Source organism: Vitis vinifera, chromosome 15 (assembly GCF_030704535.1).
Source record: "Vitis vinifera cultivar Pinot Noir 40024 chromosome 15, ASM3070453v1".
NCBI lineage: Eukaryota > Viridiplantae > Streptophyta > Magnoliopsida > Vitales > Vitaceae > Vitis > Vitis vinifera.
In genome coordinates this window covers 15,127,842-15,155,207 of record NC_081819.1, presented here as the reverse complement: position 1 = coordinate 15,155,207, position 27,366 = coordinate 15,127,842, and the positions used below count along the sequence as shown (strand labels likewise).

The 27,366-nt window shown below is 33.6% G+C and overlaps 2 protein-coding genes across 4 annotated transcripts; one reads left to right on the top strand and one right to left on the bottom strand.

The window, feature by feature from the left end:
* Window positions 1–370: 370 nt before the first annotated feature.
* Window positions 371–8,972, bottom strand: LOC100244501 (protein kinase G11A-like). Of its 3 annotated transcripts, none has more exons than XM_002273205.4 (3): window positions 8,565–8,972; window positions 6,117–7,411; window positions 371–1,519 (listed from the first exon to the last, which is right to left on the bottom strand). In XM_002273205.4, the coding sequence occupies exons 2-3, from the start codon at window positions 7,361–7,363 to the stop codon at window positions 628–630; spliced, it is 2,139 nt and encodes a 712-aa protein (XP_002273241.1). In that variant the 5' UTR covers window positions 7,364–7,411; window positions 8,565–8,972; the 3' UTR covers window positions 371–627. The 3 variants fall into 3 exon arrangements, with proteins under 3 accessions (XP_002273241.1, XP_010661400.1, XP_010661401.1); XM_010663098.3 differs by having other exon boundaries at window positions 8,599–8,966; XM_010663099.3 differs by lacking the exon at window positions 8,565–8,972 and adding an exon at window positions 8,198–8,351.
* Window positions 8,973–25,947: 16,975 nt separating this feature from the next.
* LOC132255178 (uncharacterized) lies at window positions 25,948–27,120 on the top strand. Its single transcript, XM_059743037.1, has 2 exons — window positions 25,948–26,928; window positions 27,019–27,120. The coding sequence occupies exons 1-2, from the start codon at window positions 25,948–25,950 to the stop codon at window positions 27,118–27,120; spliced, it is 1,083 nt and encodes a 360-aa protein (XP_059599020.1).
* The last annotated feature ends 246 nt before the right edge of the window (window positions 27,121–27,366 follow it).

Sequence of the window (27,366 nt, the reverse complement as noted above, 5' to 3'; positions counted from 1 at the left end):
CCTGAAAAGAATCTCATGGTTTTATGTGATAGTGGTGATAGAGATGGAAGAATTAAGGCATACAAGGGACTACACACTTCAATTCACCTCAACCTTGAGAATGAGCACTAGTACAAGGCAAATATTCACTTGTCATATCCACTATTCCTTGGAAAAATTCCCTCTTCATTCATTCATCTTTGCAATAATGTGGGAATGCCATTACCAAAGATGATTCTCAAGAAAAATAGTGAGTGAGAATGAGGGGCCATGTCCTACAATGTGTTGAATGCAAGTTGAGATCATATTTTCAGACTTGCATTGTCTCTACATTTCCTTGAAATTTTTAACAATAAAAAACTCACAACTTGCAACATCAGATGACAATGGATTGAGGCACAAAAACTCTGTAAATTCAGTTGACAATATTAACTCTAGTCATGAAATGATAATGAGTTCTCTACATATGACATTGGGTCTCAGGTTAAATTCCCTTTTTTTTCCCTTTTTTATGTCAGACCCAATGTGAAATCCAGAAGAAGAGCCCTAGAATTTGAAGGTATAAATTTTCAAATTGAAGTTGAATTTCTTTGTAGGATTAACTGATGATACTAATTCCAACACAGCACAATCCTGTAAATCAAAAGACTAGAAGAACTCAAAGTCGAGATATTTACCCCCAGACTTCATGTCTGCCCCTACCATCCTCTTACTACTGCTGCCGATCCCGACCCCAACAGTGTCAACTGTCCCAAACTTTCCTGGTAGCTCTGTTTCCACTGGTCTTGGAATCTCTGGCGGCGTGCTGCATCGTATCAGAGCCCAATTCACGCCTTCAAAGAAGGGGTGCTGCTTTATCTCAGTTGCTCCCCTCTTCACACCCAGTCTGTGCTGTGGCTCCTTCACCAGTAATCCCCGGATTAGATCCCGACTTGCATAACTAGTCGCTGGTGCATCAGGAAATCTGAGCTGTTGCCCCACCACATTGAAAAGGGTAGCCCGGTTTCCTGAACCCTTGAAAGGGGTTTTACCATACAGTAGTTCATGCAAGAAGATACCAAATGTCCACCAATCAACTGCACTGCCATGCCCTTCTCCCTTGATGATTTCAGGAGCAAGGTATTCATGGGTCCCAACAAAGGACATGGACCGAGCTGCAGTAGGCTCTGCCACAAGCTCAGGCAATGTACTGGCAGGCAGCCCAGGCTCAGCTCGTGGTCTTCTAGTTTTTTTCTTACTATTCTTCTGGGGAAAGATCCGGGGAATAAAACATGCTGGCTGGATGCATACTGATGAGGGTTCAATACAGGCAGGCTGGACACAGAATGCACCACCAGTTCCCCGTTTGGAGGGGTCAGAATCAAATGAGGAGGTTTTAATAAGGGTGGGTGAAACTGCACATCTTAGGGAAAGGTCAAAATCTGAGAGCATTATGTGGCCATCATCACGGACTAAAACATTTTCTGGTTTCAAATCCCGGTAGACAACTCCAAGCATGTGGAGATACTCAAGTGCTAATAGAACCTCTGCAGCATAAAACCTGCAGGCAATAGTATAAACATTGATCATTACTGCTTTGCTTGAAAAACAACGAAATGAAAAAGTTGAAAACAGTATGACTAAGGTTTTAAAAAGTGGGACTAAGGATGATGAGTCACAGCAGAGAAACATAAAGGAAGAAGGCATTGCAGGTGCTTAGATCTGGCTGAGGTTCTCCATCATGTAGATCTTTTCTCTTTGAGAAAAGAAAAACGTTTCTAGGGGAAATTTTTAACATGTCATGATAATGATAGGCATCACAGGTATTGCTTTGTTCATTTGACTGGAGGGATAAAATGCCGTCCTTTTCTACCTCATTTATGAATTTTACTACCATTTCTCTATCAAAAAAAATTTTATTCCCCTTTCACAACAGTTATTATTTCTGAGTTCAAAATTGTAAAATCATAAACTATTAAAACCACCTTAAGATATTCATACACAGAAAAATATTTATTGTCTTTCCACATTTCCTTTTTTCTTTTTGCCATTATCAATAACAATTTGACTATGCATCAAGAGACCATTACAAAAGAAAATTTTCCTAGAGTTAACATAGCATCAACCACACAAAGGAGGAACAGAATGTATAGGAAACAAAAGCTATATAATCCCTGCAGATCTCATTGTATCATCACCCTGATAGATTAGAGATTCCTTCTTCTTTGAGCAAAGAAAATAGTGTATCTCCTCAACCATGATTAGGCATTAAATAGCAAGATTTAAGACCCAATTCAATCCAATTACATCCTACTGCATACTGCTATATTATTAGCAAATATGAGATAACACTGCATTGTACAAAATGGTATCCTTCTTTTAAAAAAAAAATGGTGCTACAACAGAATATGATCAAACATCCAAAGCAGAAGTTTAAGGATTTGGGAGTGAAAACAGGAAGTGCTTCCCATGTGACTGCTTTTGATATTTAACTCAAGATGGCATGGTCTCAAAATAGGTACTTGAAGACAAAGACAAACATTAGTCAACTTTAGAAATTCACCTCAGGCTCTGTTTCATAATAAGGAAAACAAATACAAGGAATGGTTCTAGGGAGCTATCATTACCAAATCATGTTTTTCAGCATGAAAAGAGTCGAATATTTTTTTTTGATCAGACAAAAGAGTTGAATATTGTTGCAAAAAAAACGGCAGAATCCTCAAAACAAGGGAAAGCAGCCTCAGTTATAAGTGGCCACTTTTGGAGTATTTAATGGTAGCCCAGTTCTTGCTTAACTCCTGCAAATACTTCAGTAATCTACCAAAACCATATAATAAGTAGGGATTCATACTTGACCAAGATTACAAGTTTCTATTAAAACAAACAGACAAAAGAGATGCCAAAACAAAGATAACAGTTTTTTTCATGGCATTTCAACCATAACTAGCTCCATTATTAAACCATACCATATTAAAGCCACATTCTGAACATGCCAATTTACCAAAATACTCTTGAATAAGGAAAATTCAGATTTTCCCAATTCCACAGAGGCCAAATTGACTTCAGCAGCATCATGTGACAACTACAGTGGGCTCACTAGTGAGGCCCACTGGGGATTTTCCCAATTTTTTCTCTTTCATTTTCCAAAGATAAAGTTTCTTTTACTCCTGGATATTGCTATATTTGTCATCTGTGACTTTCCTTATGGTTCTTCATAGTAAATGTCGAGAGAAGACCAGAATCTCTGGTGGAGTTGGTTGATTAATGTAAAAGAAAAGAGTCAATGGGTGAAATTGGAACTTCTAGGTTAAAAACAGGTAAAAAGTTACCATTGAGCATTGCAAAGCTAATTTAGTAACTAAAAGGTTTCATACTTGTGGAATTGGTTCAAGGACGACAATGCTCCTGTTGTTAAAATGAACTCTATTAAAATTTTGTTTTTAAGGCAAATTCCACTGGTAACATTGTGGAGTGAAAGTCTTTTACAAATTGAAATTCCAACTTCGGCTAAGACATTCTCATTGCCACTCAAGCCAAGTTACTTAAGCCAGCAAATAGTTTGAAGTAGATGCACTTAAACACATGTCAGAATTCTTCTATTATTGCTTTCTGAAGTTTCCACACAATAGAGGGGCAGCAATTCTCATCCCATCCTTCCATCCAAACCCATCAGAACACAAATCCAATAAAACCATTCATTGTGCATTGGTTTTGCTTAGGTGTAATAGGGTCCTTAAAACATGCTCAAGTAAACCCAGACCTAAGTAAATCAACCCACTTCATTAAATATCTAAGCCGATCTGTAATCAATCTAAACAACCAAAACAAATCCAACTCAATGGCCAATGCAAAACCCACCTATCCTATAAGTAAATGGCTAGGCCATGGTTGGATGCAAACAAATTAGCATCACATGACCCATACAACCATACAACCTACCCACTGGCCCTCTAGATTGGAGCAATTTGCTATTTTTCAATATAATTTTCTTTAATGAGCAATTGTACATTCTATTCCTACCTCAACATACACTCTTTAGATGGGTCTTCTAATTTGTACATTCTATTCCTACCTCAATATACACACTCTTTAGATGGGTCTTCTAATGAAATATAGCATTAATAACAAAAATAAATTGTTGGGACAAAAAAAAATTAAGACCTTCTAATGAGACAAGCTCCATATAACGATGTTCTCAAAGGGCAATTCATATATCTTAATTAGCAAGAAACAGTGACTATATTGGCAAATCTGAGTCACTATTGAATCCCATATTTCCTCTCATATGCATAATTGGAAAGAAACAGCAATATCATACAGCATAAGGAGATAAATTTGTTTAATAAGCATAATATGAGGAGGTAAAACAGTAATGATAATTAAACAGTTACAGCAAACAGCATTAAGAAGACCAAAGAAGAAAATAAATTACTGAAGCACAAAGAGAGAGTGCATGTGCCTTCAAAGCACAAATAGGTATCTATGCAAGTAAAGGATAATTGATAATTAATAATTAATTTACCGCAGATTTTTCCATTATTTATGACTGCAACCCCAGTTACATATAGTAGCTAGAATTATTATTACTTTTTCAAAATAGAAGGACATATTTGTGGTGACTAATTATATTTTGGACAGAAAAGAGAGGAATTCTACCACGACAAGAACTCTTCTCTTTTTGATAGAAAAGCAAGATGGTCATGTTTGATAATCAAACTTCACAAAATAGTGCAATTTCTCATTCAAAATGCCCAAATCATGGTTCGAGAAGTGACCCTAACCCACCTCACAAGCACACAGGCATCCCATTGCACACATTTGGGCACCAAGAGCTATGAAGGAAGCAGTCTTTAACATGAGCACAAACTAAGCAGTATTTATTACAATTATGGAGGAAGCAATATTTGCTTAAATGGTAGAACTTCTAACATGTCGACTTCTTGATCAAATGGAAGCTACCGGTCAAAATTCCAGATTGCTTTACATGTGAACAGATGACAAATAAGTTCAAGAAATGGTATTGATTAAAAGGACAGGATAAGTCATTCACACCAATAGGAGGCATGTGATTCACCCATAAGCTAACTTTCCAAGCCTCATTATTTGACCATATGTTCATGATGTTGATTAACACGACGAGCCATTTGCACCAATCAGAGACTTGGATTCAAGCATAAGCCTACTTTCCAAGCCTCATTATTTGACAACATGTTCTGCGGCTAGTTTGAATTAGACTTTTCAGTTTTATCTATATAGACATATGGATGGATATTACTTTAACAGTACAATCTTTCTGCACAACGACAGTAGAGCATACATTATGTGCTACCAGAATAAAATAATGGTGCAGCAGAGTCAGAGTCTATTGAAAATACCAAGCCGCCATTTGGTCGGTCTGGTATTGGCACACATGCATATATTGCTTAAAGTTCAGGACTAGGCGCCTGGATGAAAATAAGAAATCTCCAACATGTGGCCCTTTTTTTCATTCATTCCCATGTTGGAAAACTGTAAGGAAAAAACAAATAAAGGTAATAATTACAAAAAAGACAATCCCAGATAATGCAAAGATTTCTTTTTAATGACCTTCCAGTGGATTTGGAAAAATGGCCAGAAGGCAACAAAGATGAGTATGTACAGTATAGAAACTGGTTATGCTAAAAAGAATTTTAACCAGCCAATAGTAAAGTTCCTAATGATTTCAAAAACTTGATAGCATAAAGATACGATCAAATCCAGTATCGTTTTAACTTCATTGAATGATTCATAAACTTTATGCACTGTACGAATGGAATAAAATCTCGAACAAACACATGTTTAAAAATCACACGAAATTACAAGCAAGCAAAAGGTGCATGAAAAGATGGAGAACAAGAAGACAGAATTTAATTGGAAAAAAAAGGTGCACACCCACCACCAAAATCATCATATGTGAATTTCTCAAAAGAGCACAGACTGCAGAGGGTGATTCACAAAATGAAACTTTTCCCAAATAAACAAAAGGAGTAATAACAATGAATCATAAAAGGATTAAATGTAATTTAGGAAAGGAAGAAAGTCATTGATGAAAACATAAAGAACAAATAAATGCTAATGAAACAAAGGAAATGTTACTAGATAATTTACAGAAGAAAACGTAATTAGATCAGAAGGCATACCGGGCAGCATACTCAGAGAAATGTTTCCCAGGTTGTCGTTGCCTTAGAGTGTGAAGATCACCTCCCGGACAAAATTCCATGACCAAACATGAGAATCTGTCTGTCTCAAAATGAGTGTAAAGAGTTGGTAGGAATGGATGGTCTAGTAGCTGCAGAATCTCTCTTTCTGTCTGAGCTCTGGTCAATTTTTTTCGGCTTGCAAGAGATGCCTTATCCATTACTTTCATTGCAAAGTAACAGCGTGTACCACTCAACTCCGAGAGATACACACTGCCAATATCACCACACCCAAGCCGTCTGAGCAACCTAAAATGACTCATACCCAAAATGCCATCTCGTGCACGGATGGCAAGAATGGCCTTCCATCTAGGATCATTTCCTTTGTGTGGCTTATTAGCACTACCAGTAATGTTACTCCAATTACTATCATCACTAAGGCCACTGCTATCGCTTGCACGGCTAATGCTAGTTTTTGCACTCTCAAGTGAATCCCCTCTTACACTTCCCTTTGTACTCTCACAGTTCCTCTCCACACTAAGCATGCCATCACTTGTCATTGCATCACTCCTGTATGTACTGGCACAGCTATTGACAATGCTCATGGCTGTGACAACACCAGTGCTATCAATGCTACTGTGTGGACTTACATTGCCACTTGGAGGCAAAGAAGCATCCCAAACACATTCCTTTTCTTCAGAATCAGGAGGAAGGAGAGAGTTTTCAGTATTTTGTGATGCACGAGGAATCGAAAATGGAGAAGACAAAGCACCCAAATCATTAGGTTCTTCAACCAAGCTTTCTGCAGGTGAAAGAACAGATGGGCTTGGTTTTATACCTGAAACACGGATTGATAGATCCTCTAAAAAAGGACCCTTCATAGATAAGCTTTTCATCAAGCAACCACCCTCAGACTTCTTCTGACCAATTGGTACATACACTGTTCTCATCGGATCTGTATCTACGGGTTCTGGGGGATGACTAGCCCCAGAGAAAGAGCTAGGGCCACCTTCCTCAAATGAATCACTACTGCCCTTAACAACATCAGGCATCGACTCCTCTTGCTCAAGTAAAGAATCCTTTCCTTTCCACGTCCTTATTGGTGCAGGAGAAGAGTCTGAATCTTGAGAATCCCGTGCATCAGGCCGACCGACTTCTTGCCTTAGCAAAGCCATGTGTTGTTTTGCTACCAGACCCACAATTGGCAATTGCCCAGGAAGCGTTTTCTTTGACTCTGGAATTCTTTCCATGTCTGATTACTGTGTATCATTACATGGAACACTTGTGCTGAATCGAATCTGCAAATGGAAACAAGATTTAGTTCAATGGGTATCCACTTTTTGTCGGATCCTAATAAGTATATCTGTGAACAGTTTGTATTTATCTTCCCCCACTATATTCTCTTTCAAGATACCCTTTGTTCTTGATCAACTGACATAAAAGCTATCATATTAAACTTCCTATTCTAACTCACTCAAGTTGCATTGTGAGAGATTTGATCTTCCAATTTTTTTTTTACTGATCAGTGAAATGCAACAGATCAACCATAAAAAATGGAAAAATAAAAAACACAAAAGCCAACAACATGGTAACAAAGAATCAAATACTCTGTATATTTATTCTTTTCTTCACCTGTTCTTAATTACAACCACTACAATAAAAACTTCAAAATTCCGGTACAGAGCAGGTTGGTTAATTGAACAAAATGAAAAAGAAGATGAAACAGAAAGCAACATTAAACCCCATCAGGCTGCAGAGCAAATGAAGTAAGAAAGAAGGAAATCAAAATACTGAAGCTTAAAATTTTTTCCCAGGACTTAGAAGCAAAAATCTCCACTCAACTAAGCCCACGAACTAATCATTTTTCTCAGACACCAAAATAACATAAAAATAAGACTCTTAAAAAAATCTTTTGTCCCCCTAGTTTTCCAGGGGGGCAAACGGAGAACTGGGTAGGCCAAAGAGAGTAAGTAATTTACAGCAAACAGCAATAAAAACAGAAATGTGGAATTAAACTGGTATTTTCATCTTCACCCAATCGTAAGAACAGAGAGAACAAACGGTAACCCCCAATCATCACTCACCCATGCGTAGTGCATGAACATCCATAACTCTAAAATTCCCCGAGTCACAAACTCCTTTGGCAGAGATCAAACAAAGAAAGCAACCCAGTCAAAGAAATCTCAAAATCCTTAACTTCACTCACAATCAACTCCACCACCACAAAACCGGTCCCGGGAAAAAAGAAAAAAAAAAAACCCTAAAACCCCCCAAAAAAAAGAGCATCCAAAAAGCAAAATTTTAAAAATAAAAATAAAAAAAGATAAATTCCATTACATTGTTCCATTCCCATTACGACCCATTCTGAAACTGAACCCTTGAATTCCCAAACCCTCAATTCAGAACACCAAAAACAGAAGAAAAAGAAAGAGAGGACGACAATGAACAAACCAGTGGTGGGGAAGAGGTGTTCGTACAGACGAACCTTGGTTCACTGAAGGCGATCTAGGGATTTTGTTTTCTTGAAGAGTGGAGTGTCGTTACACTCTCGGCGGAATTTGGAAGCCAAATTGGTACTAGTGTGCTGGTAGTGGCTCGTAAACAATTGTGGCTTTTGCTTTTTCTTTTTGGTCTGGTCCAACTTTAGCTGCGCTGAGCCATGTGTACAGCGAGAGGAGGAAGAGAGAGAAAGGTGGTGGTGGCGGAGGTGGTGGCAGAGCGGCGGTGGTGGTGGTGGTGGTGGAGGAGGAGGAGGGAAGAGGGAGGGGTGGGGTGGTGAAGTCAGGAAAAGTGGGGCGCTTTCACTGTGGGAGAGTGGAGTGGGCCCACTGCCATTTCCACCGTTGTGGGTCCCACCTCTGTTCCTTCTTTGTGCTACACGTCTTTTTAAAGGCCATGAGAAAAAACACCCCTCCCTCCCTGCGATTGTGTAAGAATGAGGACTAGAATCACCACGCTCCCCTCTTCCGGCGTGCTCCCCACGCTCTTTTCGTAATTTTTAATTTCCCACATAGTATAATCATCTACTGGATCTGCGTTGGATTCGTCCGGCTAGTGGGGCTGTACGAATAATTTAATTATTTTGAATTTATGTTTATTAATAATTTAATTGTATTTTTAATTGATTTAATATTTTATATAAAATTATTATTATTTAAAAAAAAAATATTACGTAACATATCCAAATAAATGTTCCATTTATGTTTATTATTATTCATAATTTTATTTATTTATTTTCATGATAAATTTATAAGACAATAATATAAATATATATGAGGTTTAAACGTGTTTAAATGTTCATTCTGTATGCAAATCACGTGTATTGTAATATTTGTCAAAATAGTATTTTTTTTAACATTAATATCAATTAAGCAACAAGAATCAGATGCAAATGGTCTTCCACCGACGAATCACATGTACCCTGATGTTTATTGAAATAAATAATAATCAAATTCAAACTCGGTCAATGATGTTCTTCTTTCAACCTACGAGAATATGTCAATAGTGAAAGTGATTACTCTAGTGACCAAGCTAGGATTAGAGGTTTCATAAGAAATATTAGGGTTTGAAAATGAAAAGCTCAAGATTTTGAGTAAAATCATTTTATATCATATGTTAACTAAAGTTAACTTCTAACCCTTGAGTGAAGCAACTAAACGATGAGGACAAGAGACTCCTTTTGAAATGAATCGCAACTTATAATTATGTGTTAAATTTTGGATGAGTTTTTATTGATGCTAAGGACATACTTTCAAAACCTTTGATTAGTCATATCACATTTGAGAGACTCAATCTTCCGTAATCTTCTTATATTTCATCAAATGAATTGATAAAAATTTTCTTTCAAGTTTGTAAATGAGATATAGACCCACATGATGTTAATCTTCAAACACCATAGGTTAGTTAATGAACAAGTATCTCCAAATTATCTATTTTTTCATTATTGAAATTTTAAGGTAGTAAAAGCAAGAAAATAGAATTTTTAAAATTTTAACTAAGGTTTGTGTGTCATTCTGTAATTAGAAGTTGGATCCAATTAGGCCTATAATTTATATGATTTTTAGCACGATAACTAGATTATTTCACTTAATTTATGACTTGAGCTTCTAAGGTATTATCAAATGAAGAGAAATTCACTCTTTTAACGTCAAAGTCGATATATAAAAAGGGAAGAGTGATCTCTTTCACAAAGGAATTGATGAAGGGTAGTGTACAATGAGTAGAAAAAGAAAGGAGTCCAAGAAGAAGCCAAAAAGAAAAAGAACAATGTTACGATTGCATTAGTCTATAATAAGATGGTAGGCATTATAAGGACTCCTTGCACCTTCAGTAAGGATCAAATCTTTGACATCATCCCAAAGGGACTTAGTAAGACCCTTGTTTGATGAGCAAGCTAAAAATGATCAAATATTCCATCATTTGAAAGGGTATTAGCTTATGTTTTTCCTTAGTCATGTTAATAATCGGGTTTCATAAACCATGCCGGTCATTGAACATACTCTGTTACTTTAGCTTTTGAGTTGTTACCTAGAAGAGTTTGGGTTCAATATTGGATACACTTGAGTTTATTTTAGGGTTGTTTGCTCCATTACAAGGTCATTTTGCTTAATATTCTTCTTCAACACGAGATGTATGGTGTTTCAATATAAGTGGTGAACATTGTTATAAGGGCATTTCATTTAATGTCCCTCTTTAGCTTCGAAAATCCCGTTGAATGTAACTTGGACTCACTCAAGTCTATCAAGTATGGTATCTTGTATAACACTAATATGTTGTTTTTCTTATTTATTTCTTCAATCCCGGAGTTGCTATCTTATAGAGCTCCAATTCACTTGGCCCTCTCAATCATGGGGTTGAATAGGCTATATAAGCTAATTAAACATTTCAATGTCTACTAATCCTCAATTGAAGTAAGCATCATCTAAACTTATTTGATTATTACCTTCAACTCATTTCAGAGAAAAATAAAACTAAAGATTCTTCTAAAATTGTGAAGCTTTCTGTGTTTCGTTCTTCACCATCTTTATTGTATTCTTCTTTTCAAATAGTTTGTTATATTTAATTCCTATTTCCCCCCATTAAATCTCCAAGTACCATAATTCCAATAAGATTCATATCACCTCTTAAAATTAGGTTTGTAATGGTCATAAATTCAAGGTAACCCCGATTTTAGATGGAAATGATAATAATAATTTTTATACACAAATTGCAATAAATATTTTACAATGGCAAGTAAAAGCGAAGAAATTCAATCTCAATATATGAAATATTTTAAAAAATATATGATTCACTTAAATTTATTAACAAATCAATCGATTTGAATTTATGGACCGTCAAGAATTTATAGGTGGATTTCAAAACTTAAAAAGTATAATTATTTGAATAAATCAAAGGATTTAATTATTAATATTAAATCATACACACTTTGTAGGCGACCAAGAATGCTTAAACCCTAATACTAGATTATGAGTAATGAAGATTTGGATCTTAATTAATTAACAGAAATAACTGCATCAAAAGATGGTTTGTGGGTAAAAATAAAATAATGGCTAGGTGGGTGCACCATGATGCTAACTACTAAGACAAAAAAATAAAGTAAAGGGGTTGGGTCCACCACCCACCACATTGGCCAACATGGCCCACCCACCATTGTGGATGAATTCCATTCCTTTTGACCACCGTAGGTCTTATGTGGCATTGGGACAAGAGAGTAGTAGGAATTGAGGAATGATGTGGCTATTCCCACTTAAAAAAATAAATAAAATAATAAAAATAAAAATAAAAAGGGCCATTTACTACTCTTAGTAGCTTTGAAAGCATTACAAAAAGCAGTCAAATTTGGCAAATGGGACAAATTGAATATTTTATTATAATTTATAGCAAAATGTTGGGGGTATCTCTTTTTCTTTTTCTTTAATATATACTATAGAAAAAGTTAAATTTATCACTCTTTTTAGATTTGACTTATTTCCACCAACCCTATTTTGTTAATAAAAGCTTTAAAATGAAATCTATTATATTCTAAATAAATTAAATACACAATTAATCTCGAGTTTTACTCTATCAAAGTGTCTGTCTATCGATTCATATCACATATTTATTTATCATAAATGGATAAAATATTTCTATATTATATTTTTATTAACAAAAATATATATTAAATTTAAATTTAAATTATTTTCCTAAAATTTGATCAAATTGTTTTAATAAATAATTTTTAATACTAATGGAAAGGGAAAGGAGTATAATTTACAATTTAAATGGGAATTTTATATAGTATGTGGATGACACTAAATTAATGGTTACATAGCATAATGAAAGGATAATAGTTGGTATTGTAAATGTTTCTTCATTACAATAATTATTGTATTGCTTTGAATTAGAGGAAAATCATATGGTATGGACTTTAGGGGATTGTATTGACAAGTTTTTCATTATTGTCATGATATCACATAAATATTGACGTACATACATAGTGTTGAATAATAACCTACAATGACTTTATACTTGCTTTTCCATCAAGTTTCATCACAAAATATCACATGATTTAATTACATCCATGACTAGAAGTTGTATAATAACCTTACTTTGTTGCCTCAATGCTCACTATCATTCATACCCATTTGAAAGGAAAATTAATTATAATTAATTACATGAAATTAGGACTCCGTCTTCTATAGATATCGTTAATGGGTTGGTTGTGTTGAGGTTAACTCAACTTAATTACGACTCATTTAATAATTGTATAAGAATGACCCAACATAAGTGAGACTCATTTATTACGTAAAGGATATGAGATGACTCATTTAATAAATAGATTAAGTTGGACATTAATAACATATTAGCATATTAGCATGATTTTAATCCATTAATATGATCGCAATCCTTGAATCTATCTAAAATTTATAAATTTATTATTTTAAAATACTTTTTAGTTGTTTTAAATTTTAAGTTTTAATGTTTTAATCTTAATTAATTTAATTATTTAATTTTAATAATATTATTATTAGAATATAGAAAGTAAATTAAAATTAAAATTATATCTATATTTAATATTTTAATTATAAAATATTTTTAATAAATATATAAAACTTTACTTGGTATTTATAATTAAATAATTATGTTATATTAAAAAAAATCAATGTAATAAAAATTCAATAGATTTGTATGGATTAAAACGTATCATAAATTGATTGAGTAATCAAATGCAAAGATGACCTGTTTATTAAATGGGTTACATGAATTGACACGATTATAACATAAATATGGTTATAATTAATTTGAATCATTAAAATTGGTATCATTTTAAGTCATGTTGTTGTGTCAAAATTGACATTCTATTTATCGGGTTTCAAATTGATTTTGATACCATTTTACATCAACCTGATTCTTGGAATGTGGATATTACTAATTTTGAGCTTAATGGAAACTCACAATTTTAAGATGTATTTATCTGAAAAGTTCATCGAGTATATAACTTTGGAAATTTCTTTTCCTACCCAATATGTCATAATTATTTCAATCTTTATTTAATAAAATTTTATAGTAATAAGATCCAATCTAGATAAAATATATATATATATATAAAATATGTTAAACCAGATCATTACAATATAAATATTCATTAATTCAAAGAAAGAAGCAAACCCAAATCACATATACTCCTATTTACCAATAATGTTTAGTAATCAATTAAATTTTTTTAAAAATAAAGTGAATAAAAAGTGACAAATATTAATTTGTAATTAATAACAATAGTTTCTATTTTCAATATTCAATAAATTTAATTATATTAATTATTTTCCATTTCTTAGGCAAGAGAGAAGAGAGCGCGTCACGGTGGAGACTCCAAAGTCTAAACACGTCATTTTCACGAGGAACAAAAGCCCGGCAAACAGACGGAGGAAATGTCCAAAACGCCCTCAGAAAACCGAGGAGTGTAGCAGAAAATGTCCGGAATAAGGGAGGTGAAATTAGGGCATGTGGAAAAGCGAGCGTGCGCGTGCATGGTCAATCCAGTGGTGATCAGCCAAGAGGACAAAATCGTTAAAAGGGTGGTAGGAGTGTGATGTCAGTGAGTGATTGGTCGGGAGCTGACTCCACTGCGGCCCCACTGTAGCCGCGTCGGACAATGTCTACTGGGCCCCACCCACCCCACCTCTCACTAGTCACTCTCTCTCTTTCTTTCTTTTGTGTTCTCTCCCAATTATTACTCATGGGTAGTGACATCTACTATTGGACAATTTTTGACTCCCAATAAGGAATAAAATTTTGATTTTTCTTCAATTCTTTTTCTATTTTAATTATTTATAAAAGAAATTCAAAATAATAATGTTGATAACATTTGTCTTCTTATTGTTTCCAAGAAGTATTAGAAAAAATAAATAGTTAAGAAAAATGATTTTTTTTAATATTTGATTTTATTATAAAAATATAAAAAATAATTACATTATTTAAGAATTAAAATAAATGAAATAAGTTTACAATAACGTACAAAAATAATTTTTTAATTTTTTATTGAAAGTAATTTACTTTCAAATTTTAAAATAATTTATTATCTACTTTTTATTAACTTATTATTAATTTTTTAAATTATTTGATTGAGTAAAAAAAACTAAAATATTTAATTTTTTCTAAATATTAAAACTAATCAGTGTGTTTTTATTTTTATTTTTTAGTACTTAATAGAAATAAAATATTAAAAAAATAAACAACTTAATACTGAATATTATTAAATAATATTTAGTTTTAAGATTTATTTAATATTAAGTAAAAAAAAAAAACAAACAAACAAATACCACAGTTTATTCTCATTTGGCATTTTTATAGTTTTATTAATTTAATACTAACATTAAAATACTAAAAAAATTAATATGTTGTTAATCCATTTTTGGACTTCAATCTTTGTTTCTTCCTCTTACAAAATTCCCTAGCTAAAAAAAATAAGAGTAAATTTTAAAAAAAATATTAATACTCAAAAACTTAAAAAAAAAAAAAAAAAAAAAAAAAAACCTTGTTATACATATATCATTTTTGGGTTCAATGAAATCCATGAATATAGGGGAAAAAAAAGTCATATAAAAATAAAAAATTTCTCCTTCCACCATATTTGGACATGCCATGTACAAGGACCACATAACCCATCAAGTAGAATTGATGGAACCCTAAGACTCAAAACCACATTGTTTGCATGGAAAAATAAAATAAAATATTAAAAAAAGGGGAGAGAAAAAAGGAAAAGAGGAAAGAAAAATGGGAGGATGATGTGGATGATGATTGGGTAAGTTTCAGTGCAGACCAATGGACAAGCTGTCATGTGAGTCTCCAATCCCATGAAAGCTAAAAACTTAGTGATTAAAATGATGATGATGCCAATATTTTACTAATCATATACACATTTCCAAAAAAGAAGTGTTTTGTAATCTTTTGTGGGCCTTGTCAAAATTCTTTCCCATTTGCCTTTTTGAAAAGGAGCAAACACCAAGACCATTGAGGCTTTAGAGTATTGGAATTGGTAAAAGCTCTCCTTCCTCATCATTCCTTTCCACCAAAGAGTGTGGGGTGTCTTCTCTCACTTCTCTCTTATTTACTCTCAAGCCTACTTTGCCTTTAAAAAAAAAAAATAAATAAATAAATATTTTCTTTTTCTTATTCTTATTGTTTTGTTTTACATGTGAATCCTTCACTCAATCATGGACATGGGGTTCATGGGTTTTGCTTTTGGGTTCTCTTTATTGGTATTTTCAACTCATTGATTATTTGGCTAACAAAAATGCCTACCTTCAAGAATTTAATGCTAAATCTTGTTTGTGTGTGTGTTTTTTATTCAAGATAGGGTTTGTAGTAAGCATAATGTCTTAGTATTAGAGAATTTTCCACTTCTGGTTATGTTTTATATTTTTTTTATCGAATAAAAATGGAAATGGAAATAGAAATGAAGATGAATAATGGGTCGTGTGAGAGAAATCCAAAACATGAACGTTGGAATAAAAAATAAAAACGAGAAATTATTTTCATTTTTGTTCGTTATTATGTTTGGATTGTTTTTTAGAATGAGAATAAGAATAAAAAATTATTAATATAAAAATCAAATTATGTATTTATTAAGATTTTGATTCATTTTTTTTTATATAGAATTGTTATTCATCTTTATTCTTATCTTATTTTCGTGTATATTCACACTTATGAAGCATACCTTAAAGCATGATAAATTGAATGAATTTTCTTTGGCTACAACTTGTTGAGTTTGGTTAAATTTTCAATCTATATAATCCTAACCCTAAATTAAGAAACACTCGTGTCCAAATCCAACCTCTAACTCAAAGTGTTCAAATTAAGTCTAATCAAATTTCATGTTTTAAGCTCAAGTTAGGTTTGAATTGATCAAATTAGACCTGGGTTGTATGGATCAAATCGAAATTGGATAAACTTAGCACTTGTAATAGTTTTTAAAACTCAATTATATATATTCCTACCAAAATTTAAATGATAAATAGTTCAACATTTTAAGATAATAAAAATAAATAAATTTATTCATCTTTTAGCAAAATGAAATAATATATAATATAATTAAATTTGACAAAATTTTCTTCTAAGTTATTTAAAAAGCATAAAAACAAAAGTATGTTTAGTAGTAATTCTTGAAAGTGTTTATAGTATTTCTAACCCTTAAAATTTTTTACCTTTTAAGTATTAAAAATATTAAAAACACTTCATAAAATCACTATAAAACAGGCTCTTAAAATGTATTTGGGAGTGATTTTAGAACAACATTTTAAGATAATAAAAATAAATAAATTTATTCATCTTTTAGCAAAATGAAATAATATATAATATAATTAAATTTGACAAAATTTTCTTCTAAGTTATTTAAAAAGCATAAAAACAAAAGTATGTTTAGTAGTGATTCTTAAAAGTGTTTATAGTATTTCTAACCCTTAAAATTTTTTACCTTTTAAGTATTAAAAATATTAGAAATACTTCATAAAATCACTATAAAACAGGCTCTTAAAATGTATTTGGAAGTGGTTTTAGAAAGTGTTTCTAACATTTTTAATACTTGAAAGATAAAAATTTTCAAATATTAGAAATATTAAAAGCGTGAGCTTTTAAAATGCGTTTTACAGTGATTATATGAAGTGTTTCTAACATTTTTAATACTTTAAAAATGAAAATTTTTAAGTGTTATAAATATTAAAAACATTTTCAAACAAACTTTTAATTTATTTTAAAAACATTTTTTAAGTAAAAAACGCTTTCTAAAATTATTGTAAAATGGAACTTTTAAGAGATTTCCCGCCAAAGTATTTGATCAAATTTCAAATCATTTTGAAATTTTACACCAATATGAATTAGTTCAAAATTTACCAAAATTAAAAAGCACCCAAGGTAAAACCTCAATTAGGCCATTTCTTCCTTTTTATTTTTTTATTTTTTTTCTTTCTTCCTTTTTTTTTTTAATAATAATTTTGAAATTGGATGTTTCAAATGATGCTATAGGTCATTCAACATTTCTCATGTCAAAAATATCATGTCGGGTGGGCCCAAAGGCCCATTAATTTCCCTGAACTGGAAGCCATTGGGATCCACCCATGGAATTGTACACATCATAAAAAGGTGTCCATATAACTTGCACATGACTCAGCACTTAAGCGACCACGTCAACATCATTTTTCCAACGTGGCACTACCCATTTTCCATGCTGGATGTGGACTTGTCACCAATGATGCCCCCCACTAGGTTCCCAGTTTCTTTGTGGGCCTGCTTCGGAAAGTCCAAATCACCAAAAAGCCCAACCCAACTCCAACTCAAAGCCCAAGTTCTTCCTAGTATCTTATAATATAAGATAAATTTTTTATTTTTAGCTGTGGTGACTCATGCCTGGAATTTTCATTTTACTAATAAACCGAGAAAATTTTGAATTATTAAAAAATTTAAAACAAGCATATAGCAAATAATTTTAAAAATGAAAACATATTTATAAAATACAGTCTGATATACTTTCTATTTTTTATTTTTAAAAATAAAAAATAGTAGCAATTTCTATATAAAATGTAGGAATTCTTAGACAAAGGATACGTAAATTTTTTATTTCAGAAACCAATTTTTTTTTTCAGGTAAGTATTTACTTTCTTTTTTTCAGTTTATATAAACATTATTTTTTTTTTTTTTGTGTTTAAAAATAACAAACTGGAACAAGGCTTGTTTTGAAACCAATTGGGCCAACTAGGCTAAATAGAGTGGGTTGGAACTTGGCCCACCAAACTCTTGCATTCTCATTTTAACTGGGCTGTGAGTCAGTGTTGTGGGCTTGTGAGAGCCTTCAGGGAAATTGGTGGCCCACCCAGATTTCCTATCTACCATTTAGTATTCATATTAAAAATAAAAAATTACAATTCAGGAAATAATTTTTTTATAGAAAAAATTAATTAATTTTTTTTATTTTTTATAGATTTCCTATTTTATTTTATTTTATTTTTTATTTTTTATTTTTAAAAGAAAATATTTTTTGGACTATAAAATTTTTATTTTTTCTAAACACTAGATGATAAGGCTGATGATAGTATGAAAGCTGGGCTCTGATACAGAGGCTTAACCAGCTCTGTTTAAACAACAAAAGAAAAACAAGTATGCCCTGGGACATAATGGCTTCCACCGTAATTTCAAAAACTCTTTTCTTAAGATTTACACCTCAAGGTTCAAAACTTTAAATCCATCAAAAAAAATTTACTCTGTAACCCTATGGTAAACCTATCTTGTAATAGTCACGTCCCAAAACCCACTCCAAGGGTATGACGGTCATTTCACACCTCAAGCCTAAAGGCTCAAAGTGGAAATGACATAATCATTCATCTTATAATTGGAAATTACCAATTACCAAATTGTTGTTCAGAGTAGTAAAATTAATAAATTCTAAAATCTCCGGATATCAATTTTAGAAAACTAACACATCAACCCAAGTGTTATTGTCCAAATAACTCTAAATTCAAATAATTTAAATGGGAAATAAATTTTATCATCTAAACAATGTCCAAAATAAAGAGTGTTTTAACAAATGTCCTAACAAACTAATTGTGGACCCCGTATTTTGGATCATGCGTTCCCCACTCGATGGCGAACTCGATTTTTATTTTGAAAAATTGATTTTTATTTGATTAAGAAAATGACTTGGAGTCGCCACTTATTTTTGTTTTATTTTTAAAAAAGGTAAACAAAATAAGAAAGAAAAACCCTAAGTGTGACTCCTTATTTTGGAAAAGGTGGTTTACGAAAAACCGGATCGGGTTCGGGGGTCAGGTTACTTATCGGGAAGGTACGATAAAAACCGTAACACCCTTCTAAGTCCCTAAAGTCGGGTCTCTACTAATAAAATGAAGCAATCATGGCGATTGATGAGGGAATCAATGAATACTCAGAGTGATCATGCACATGTGAGAATCTAAACATCTAAACATGCATACAGAAAATGACCCGAGCGGATGTGGATGCGTACCTGGGCAGTGATCCATAAAGCGCTATCAAGAAGTGAGGTTAGTGCGCAATTAAGGATTAGTTTCGAGCATGTCATAGAGCAGAATAAAATCAATCATGTATCATAATCAAATCGATCTATTAGTCAATCAATCGATCAGTCACATAAGTGGGACCCCCACCAAAACCTGTTTATTTTACATGAATTAATCCCATAAATTCCATTGTTTGGAATTACGAAAAATTCGTTCATGCTTATTAAAAACAAGAGGAGCAGAAGATTGTTTGAAGACCATAATGAAATTAAGACTGTTGGAAAGAAAACTAGATTTTCTTGAAATTTATTTGAAAATTGGAGTCTTGGGAATTGAATTTAAGAATTGGAATTTTGGAAATTAAATTTGAAAGAAGTTAGTAAATTGCTTGAGAATTGGAGTTTTGAAAATTAAATTTAGAAATTGGAATTTTGGGAATTAAATTTGAAAGCAATTAGTAAATTATTTAAGGATTGGAGTTTAGAAAATTTAAATTTAAGGAATTTTGGAAATTAAATTTGAAAGAAATTAGTAAATTGTTTGAGAATTGGAGTTTTGAAAATTAAATTTAGAAATTGGAATTTTGGGAATTAAATTTGAAAGTAATTAATAAATTATTTAAGGATTAGAGTTTTGAAAATTTAAATTTAAGAATTGAGATTTTAGGGATTAGATTCGAAAGAGAGCATAATTTTGGAAATTATTTAGGAAGTAGAAACTATGAAAGTTAAATTATAAAAAATTGAAATATTGGAAATTATTTGAATGTGGAATTTTTTAAAAATAAATAGGTAAAATGATAATAATAATAATAAATAAATAAGTGGAATAATAATAATAATAATAATAATGAAAACCATAATTAAATAGATGAACGTAAATAGTGAAATTTTTGAAATTAGAAATCGGAATTTTTAAAGGATTATTTAAAGATGAAAATTTGTAAGATAAAATTATTTGGGTGCTAGATTTCCATAAATCAACTTTTAAAATTTGAGGGCTTTGGAAATGGGCCAAGGGTGATAACCAAGCAAATGGGAGCATTTAGGAATGGGCCAAGGTGGAGAGAAAATTTAAAATGATGCTCACGGGCCTGGGCTTCAAAATGCACTTTGAGATGACCCTAAAATGGAGAAAGGCCTTCAAAATGCACTCACGGGCCTTGGGCTTCTCCAATCCATTGTGCAAGAAAATAAGTTTAGTGGGCTTTGGAAGTGGGCCAAGAAAGGTGGCCATGCAAAGGTGGGTTGATGGGTATTTGGAAAATGGGTATGTGGTGTAGAGAGATAACCGGGTAGGGAGTAGAAAGTGAGTGAGTTAGTGAGAAAATGAGGGTTTGGTAGTGGTGGTGGTGTAGAGAGAGAAAACAGTGCGTGAAGGGTATGTGGTGTAGAGAGAGAAAGGTGGTAAGAAGAAGAAAAATGGGTAAGTGGAGGATAGCTATGCATGGGAGGGTGGTGATATACATGAGGGCATGGAGGATACGGGTATGGAGGTTAGCATGGGTATGTGTTGATGAATGGCAACCATGGGGGGTGGCCATGCATGCACGATTCCCATGCATGTAGGTGGGTGGCTTTGGGATTCCTATGGAGATGAGCATAGCATGGGTATGGTGGGCAGCCGGGTATGAAAATGGATGGTTTGCATGGGTATGAAGGGTGATGGCTATGGATGCATGCATGGGATGAGTGATATGGAACGAGCTAGTGAGAGAAAGGGTGATGGGAAGGAAAATGGGTAGGAAACAATGGGTTTGATGGCTATGGGTGCATGCATGGGATGAGTGATATGGAACGAGCTAGTGAGAGAAAGGGTGATGGGAAGGAAAATGGGTATGAAACAATGGGTTTGATGGCTATGGGTGCATGCATGGGATGAGTGATATGGAACGAGCTAGTGAGAGAAAGGTGGTGAGAAGGAAATGGTCAGTGGGAAATGGGTATGCATGAAATGGTTGTGAGAGGTGGTGCATGAGGCATGAGGGATATAAAACGAGAAGCGGTGGAACATATAATATGAGTAATAGGAATATAGATATGAAGGTGATGGGAAAATGGTGAGATGTTTTCATGGGAATATGGTGAATATGAATTATGAAATGGGTATGAATGATGGGTTCTTGAGAAAATGGAAGATGAAATGTTCCATATGGCCATGCATGCATGCATCACGTGCAAGCAGGGAATGCCAACAACAAACTGAGCATAAAAAACACAAATGCCATCAGCACATAATACCCTTGGGATCTTCATTTGGACTCTGTTATTCCCAGCATAACAATCAAGAGGAGCGACATCATGTCCTGTTAAAAATAGGTCTCCTTCGCGTCTTCCTTGGTTGGGTAACCTTACAATATCTATTCTAACTGCGTATTGACCGTGCTCACCGTCAATAGAAAAATCACCATTGGGTGTCTCATCTTCCAAAAACAATCTCAAATGGTGCCAAAAGATCATTCATTGCAGGGACATTTGCACCTCCAGTAACAGAGGAAACGGCAAGAACAGAGTACCAAAAATGGGAATAATAAAATAAATAAATAAAAAAACGTGCAAAGCCCGTTTCATGATTCATTCAACAAGCTTGCTAACGGATTGAAAGACCATAGGTTCATACAAAAATATGGGAGTGAATGCTGAGATATTTCATAGTGAAGCTAAAAACAGAGTCGGCTTACTCTTCAACAAAACCAAGAGGGAAAGATGATAAAATAATGATCACAAATCCATGGTTATTCTAGAGATCAAGGAAAGCTAACAATATGGCCTGATATACATAACTGAAACAAACAATAATATCCGGAGACAAAGTAGAGAAAATAACAAACAGGGACAATGGTGAATATGGGGTTCGTACCTGGAAAGCCCCTTCTAAAAAAAAACCTTCCCCGCCCACTTCTTTCTCCGTCTCCCACCCTCCGTAACCTCTCTCGCCTCCTTCTGGTTTTCAGCTCTTTTCCCTTTTTCTTCAAGCTTCACCCTGTTTCTATCTTCCTTGGCAAGTCTCTACTTGCTTTCCCGTCCCATCTCGCCGTAAAAAAACCTGCCCATCTCGTCCTATGGCCGCCCTGTTTTGGATGCCACCCCCAGCTCATTCTCGGGTTTTGAACAAGAGAGAGAAAAAATAAAAGCAAAAGAAAATGGAATAAAATAATAATCTAAAGAAAAGAAAAACCTGCTGCCGTTGAGGGGGTCTACACTAATTTACCCTTCTAATTGTCAATTCTCGTCCGAATCGAGGGTACCTGAAAAATTATCAACAAAGCGGGATGAACTTAAAATCCAATAAGGAATATTAATACAATTTCATGAATAAAATATTTTCAATTATACTTACAAACAGGAGATATAAAATATACTCTTTTTATAAAACTTTTGAGTCAAACATGCTAATACATTTAAATCATTCAACCAAACATTTTCATATATATCAAAATTATTTCATATCCATTTCAAATCAAAGGGAAAAATGCCCATACACCCCTTAAACTTTTAATTACTGGTCAAAAGACCCCCTTAACTTTTTTATTGACCAATTTACTCCTTAAACTATTCACAACTGCCAAATTAATACTTCAATTAGTCACACGTTAAAATACTAACGGAATAAACACATGCCACTCACGTGGCTTTTAAATACAAACTAAAAAAAACCCAAACATCCAAAACCCAACGGAAGAGAAGAGAACCAGTCCAGGTCCGGCAGAGAGAGAGAGAGAGAGAGAGAGAGACTGCACGCCTTTCATAGCCACTGCCAAGCTTCTCTCCGCCGTCTCGCCGCCTTTGTCCCGACGGTGCCTTGGTGGTTCCGCCGCACTGTTCAATCTGGGTATGTCTTTTTTTTTTTCTTCTTCTTACGTCTTGCTATTTAAATATTCTAAGAACTTTTATTTTTTTTTAATCTCCATGTGCCTTTCACCAACTGTTGCATTTGAGGATGCCATAGAGCTGTTTGATTAAATGCATGAGAGAGATATGACTACTGCTAAGGGGGTTTGGTTGCTTGGTTATCCAATTTTCCAAATATGCTGGCCTTCCAAGTTTCCCTTGCAACCCATTTGCTACAAAAAAATATCAAACACAATAATTGGTTCTGTAATGATCCAGAAGCCAATAACTAAATCTTCAATTAGAGAAATTTCATTAATTTTGTCACTTGCAAATATGCCTTGTATCCATCCAAGAAATAATGCAGAGCTACATAAGGATTGATCATGAACATCCAAAATCCTGTTTATGAATCCCTTGGTATTTTTAGTGTGTTCCAGTTTGGTCCAAACTTGCCATGTCTAATTACACTATAGAATTAGTGTAGCACTTTTCTTTTTTATTATGAGAAGATAATGTAGTTTTTCCATATGTTCAGGCAAGGTCACTTTGTAAGTAAGCCTTACGGTCTTAATGTCTTAACAACCATCTTATGCAACATTTGCAATGACGAAGCAGTTGATATTGAAAAATCATAAACATAGTTTCAAAATTTGCATTAAGTCACTAAAGATTTTACCTAGTTTGATCCAAATAAGTTTATTTTTTATGATAATTCATTAGTTGGGATAGAGGGAATTTGATCACCGAATGTCTTTGTAACTCAATTGATTTAAGGTTTCTAAATACTTTGGAATATGGATCCATTCAAAAGAATATTATTAATTTTTACATTTTTCTACTGTTGCTAGGTGCATCTTTTTTTTTTTTTTTCCCCTAAAGATGCTGGGTGCAGCTAAGTAATATTAATATGTAATATATAGTTTACTGTTAAAGATATGGCTTTTGGTTAGTGTTAAAGATACTGGGTCTCGGTGTAATGATTCCAGCCATATGGTCTACTGACTAAGCTAGCATGTTGTAATATTTTGAATTATGTGAATTGAACTAGCAGCAATCATGCACATGTGCATGAGCAAATTGTTATATTTTTTTTCTCACTATTCTCTATATTGTTTTTTTTTTTTAATTATGTTTTCTCCAGCTCTTCTATTAATGTTCTTGTTAATTTTGTATTGTAGCCATGGATGAAAGTCCACTGTCACTCCCTGGAAATTCACCTTCTATGCCAAATGTACAAGCCCCTCAATCCCAATATGATTTTATTGAGGCTGATGGCCAATATGAAATTGTTAATGTTCCAATTGATGTGGAGGATGACGAGGATGACGAAGATTACAATTTGAGTGATTTTTCTGAATCTGATGATGATATAATTGAAGATTTTGGTATGGAGGATGATGGAATCAATAGAGTAATTGGAGGCAATCAGCTTGAGGGAGTTTGGAATGGTGAAGGAGATTCAGATCATGGGGATAGTGATGAGTTAAGGAGTGCAGAAGGGTCATATGATGATGAAGGGAATTCAAGGCCTAGGTTCCCTGAGTTTAACCAGCGCATTGGCATGGAGAATGTACAGCTAGTGAAGGATCAAAAATTTGCATCACATGTCATCTTCAAGGAGGCACTAAAGGAGTGGTGTATTAAAGAAAAACATGATTTTGAGTATAAGCACAATGATAAGTGGAGAGTGACAGCTGTATGTAAAAAAAAATGTGGTTGGAAGATACATGCATCCCAAACACAAATGGGAGATGCCTTTCAAATCAAAAGTTTTAAAAGCATTCATACGTGTGGCAAGGATCATAAGAATAGTAAGATTTCTTCAAGGTGGCTAGCCAATAAATATTTGCCATTCTTTAGAGATGATCATACTTGGACAGCAAATGCATTGAAAGGTGCAGTGTTTAGGGACCATGAAGTTGATGTGACTTTGGACCAATGTTATAAGGCTAAGAGAATGGCATTCAAGATGATACATGGTGCTGAGGAGAAGTAGTATGAGAGACTTTGGGACTATGCAGCTGCTATTAGGAAGTGGAATGTGGGTAGCACAGTGAAGATACAAACTACGAATGATGTGTTTGAGAGAATGTATATTTGTCTTGATGCTTGCAAAAGGGGATTTTTAGCAGGTTGTAGGCCACTTATTGGGATAGATGGTTGTCATTTGAAGGGGACAACAGGTGGACAGTTGCTGGTTGCTGTTGGAAAGGATGTGAATGATAATATCTCCCCAATCGCTTTTGATATCGTTGAAATTGAGAATAAAAGCTCTTGGACCTGGTTTCTACAATGCTTGTTGGATGACATTGGACATGTGGATGAGAATGGATGGGTCTTTATCTCAGACCGACAGAAGGCAAGAAACAATTAATGTGCATGTGAATTATTTATTTATTTTTTAAAAATATCATGATCTATAACCTGAAAATGAATAACTAATGTATATTTGCGTTTTTTTTATGGCAAGGATTAGTAGAGACCTTTAAAGATTTGATGCCTAATGCAGAGCACAGATTTTGTGTTAGGCATTTACATGCAAATTTCAAGAAGGATTTTCCTGGGAAGGTACTCAAAGATGCAATGTGGAGTGCTGCTAGGGCAACAACAAAGAATTCTTTTGACTTCCACATGGATGAGTTGAAGAAGCTAGATGTGAAGGCATATGAGTGGCTTGTGAAGTTAGATGTGAGAATATGGAGCAGACATGCTTTTAATCCAAGAAGCAAGAGTGACACTCTAGTAAACAATATAGCAGAGTCTTTCAATGCTTGGATTTTGGAGGTTAGGGATAAACCAGTGTTGACAATGATGGAGATCATAAGAGTGATGTTGATGCAAAGGTTGCAAACCAAAAGAGATCATATGAGAAGGCATGAAGGGAGGGTTTGTCCAAGAATCTATAAGAAGCTTGAGAGGATAAAAAGCGAGGTTGGACATTGCATTTCTCGTTGGAATGGAGAGTCCAAATATGAGGTGGAGTATATTTATGGTGGAAGATATGTGGTGGACTTGAATGAGAGGACTTGTGGTTGTGGGAGATGGGGATTGAGTGGAATCCCATGTTTTCATGCTGCTGCTATAATAATTGAGCATGGAGAGCAACTTGAGACTTATGTAGACATTGCTTACACTAAGGAGACATTCCTAAGTTGTTACCAATGGATGATAAGCCCACTTCCAAGCCATGAACAATGGCCAAAAACACCCAATGACCTAATCAAGCCCCCAAAATTTACAAAGAAAGTAGGCAAGCATAAGAAGGTAAGAAAGAGGGAGGCAGGAGAACCTATTAATGCATTTAGGGTGAGCAAGAAAGGAACTGCCATGAAATATGGGAATTGTTTCCAGTGGGGCCATAATCAAAGAACTTGTAAAGCTCCTGATAACCCCAACAAGAAGGCTTATAAAAAGAAAAAGAAAGGGCAATTAGAACAATCATCTACATCTGGAGCTAAAGGGAGTAAAAAATTATTGGTAAATTTCAAGTACTACTTTGTTGAACTTTTCATCCAAATTTCAAGTACTACTTTGTTAAACTTTTTCAACTTTTTTGGCTTTTTATAGGGTACTCAGCAATCAAATATAGGTACTCAACAGTCAAGTCAAAGTTGTACAAAGGACAACACTAGTGGAAGCAAGAAGGATAAGGGAAAGGCTAAGGTTTAGTGGCAGTAAGAAGATAAATAATTTTTTAGTTCAATAATTTGTTTAGTGATACACAGCCTTCTAAAAATATTGATGGAGCCAGTATACTTTTGTTTTTCAATATTGCTTGGAAAGTGTAATTATTGATTCATTGAGTGTTATTTTTTTGGCAAACAATATACCATTTGTGAACACTTATTTGATATTTCAATTCATGGCATATTGAGATCCTTTTAAGAATACTGATGGAGCCAGTATACTTTTGTT

What these genes read in the sequence shown, in the direction of transcription:
- LOC132255178 (XM_059743037.1), top strand. Translation starts at nt 25,948, where the DNA reads ATGCCTAATGCAGAGCACAGATTTTGTGTTAGGCATTTACATGCAAAT. An exon ending in AAGGGAGTAAAAAATTATTG is followed by an intron (nt 26,929 to 27,018) that starts GTAAATTTCAAG and finishes GGCTTTTTATAG; the next exon opens with GGTACTCAGCAATCAAATAT.
- LOC100244501 (XM_002273205.4), bottom strand. Translation starts at nt 7,363, where the DNA reads ATGGAAAGAATTCCAGAGTCAAAGAAAACGCTTCCTGGGCAATTGCCA. An exon ending in TTCTCTGAGTATGCTGCCCG is followed by an intron (nt 1,520 to 6,116) that starts GTATGCCTTCTG and finishes TATTGCCTGCAG; the next exon opens with GTTTTATGCTGCAGAGGTTC.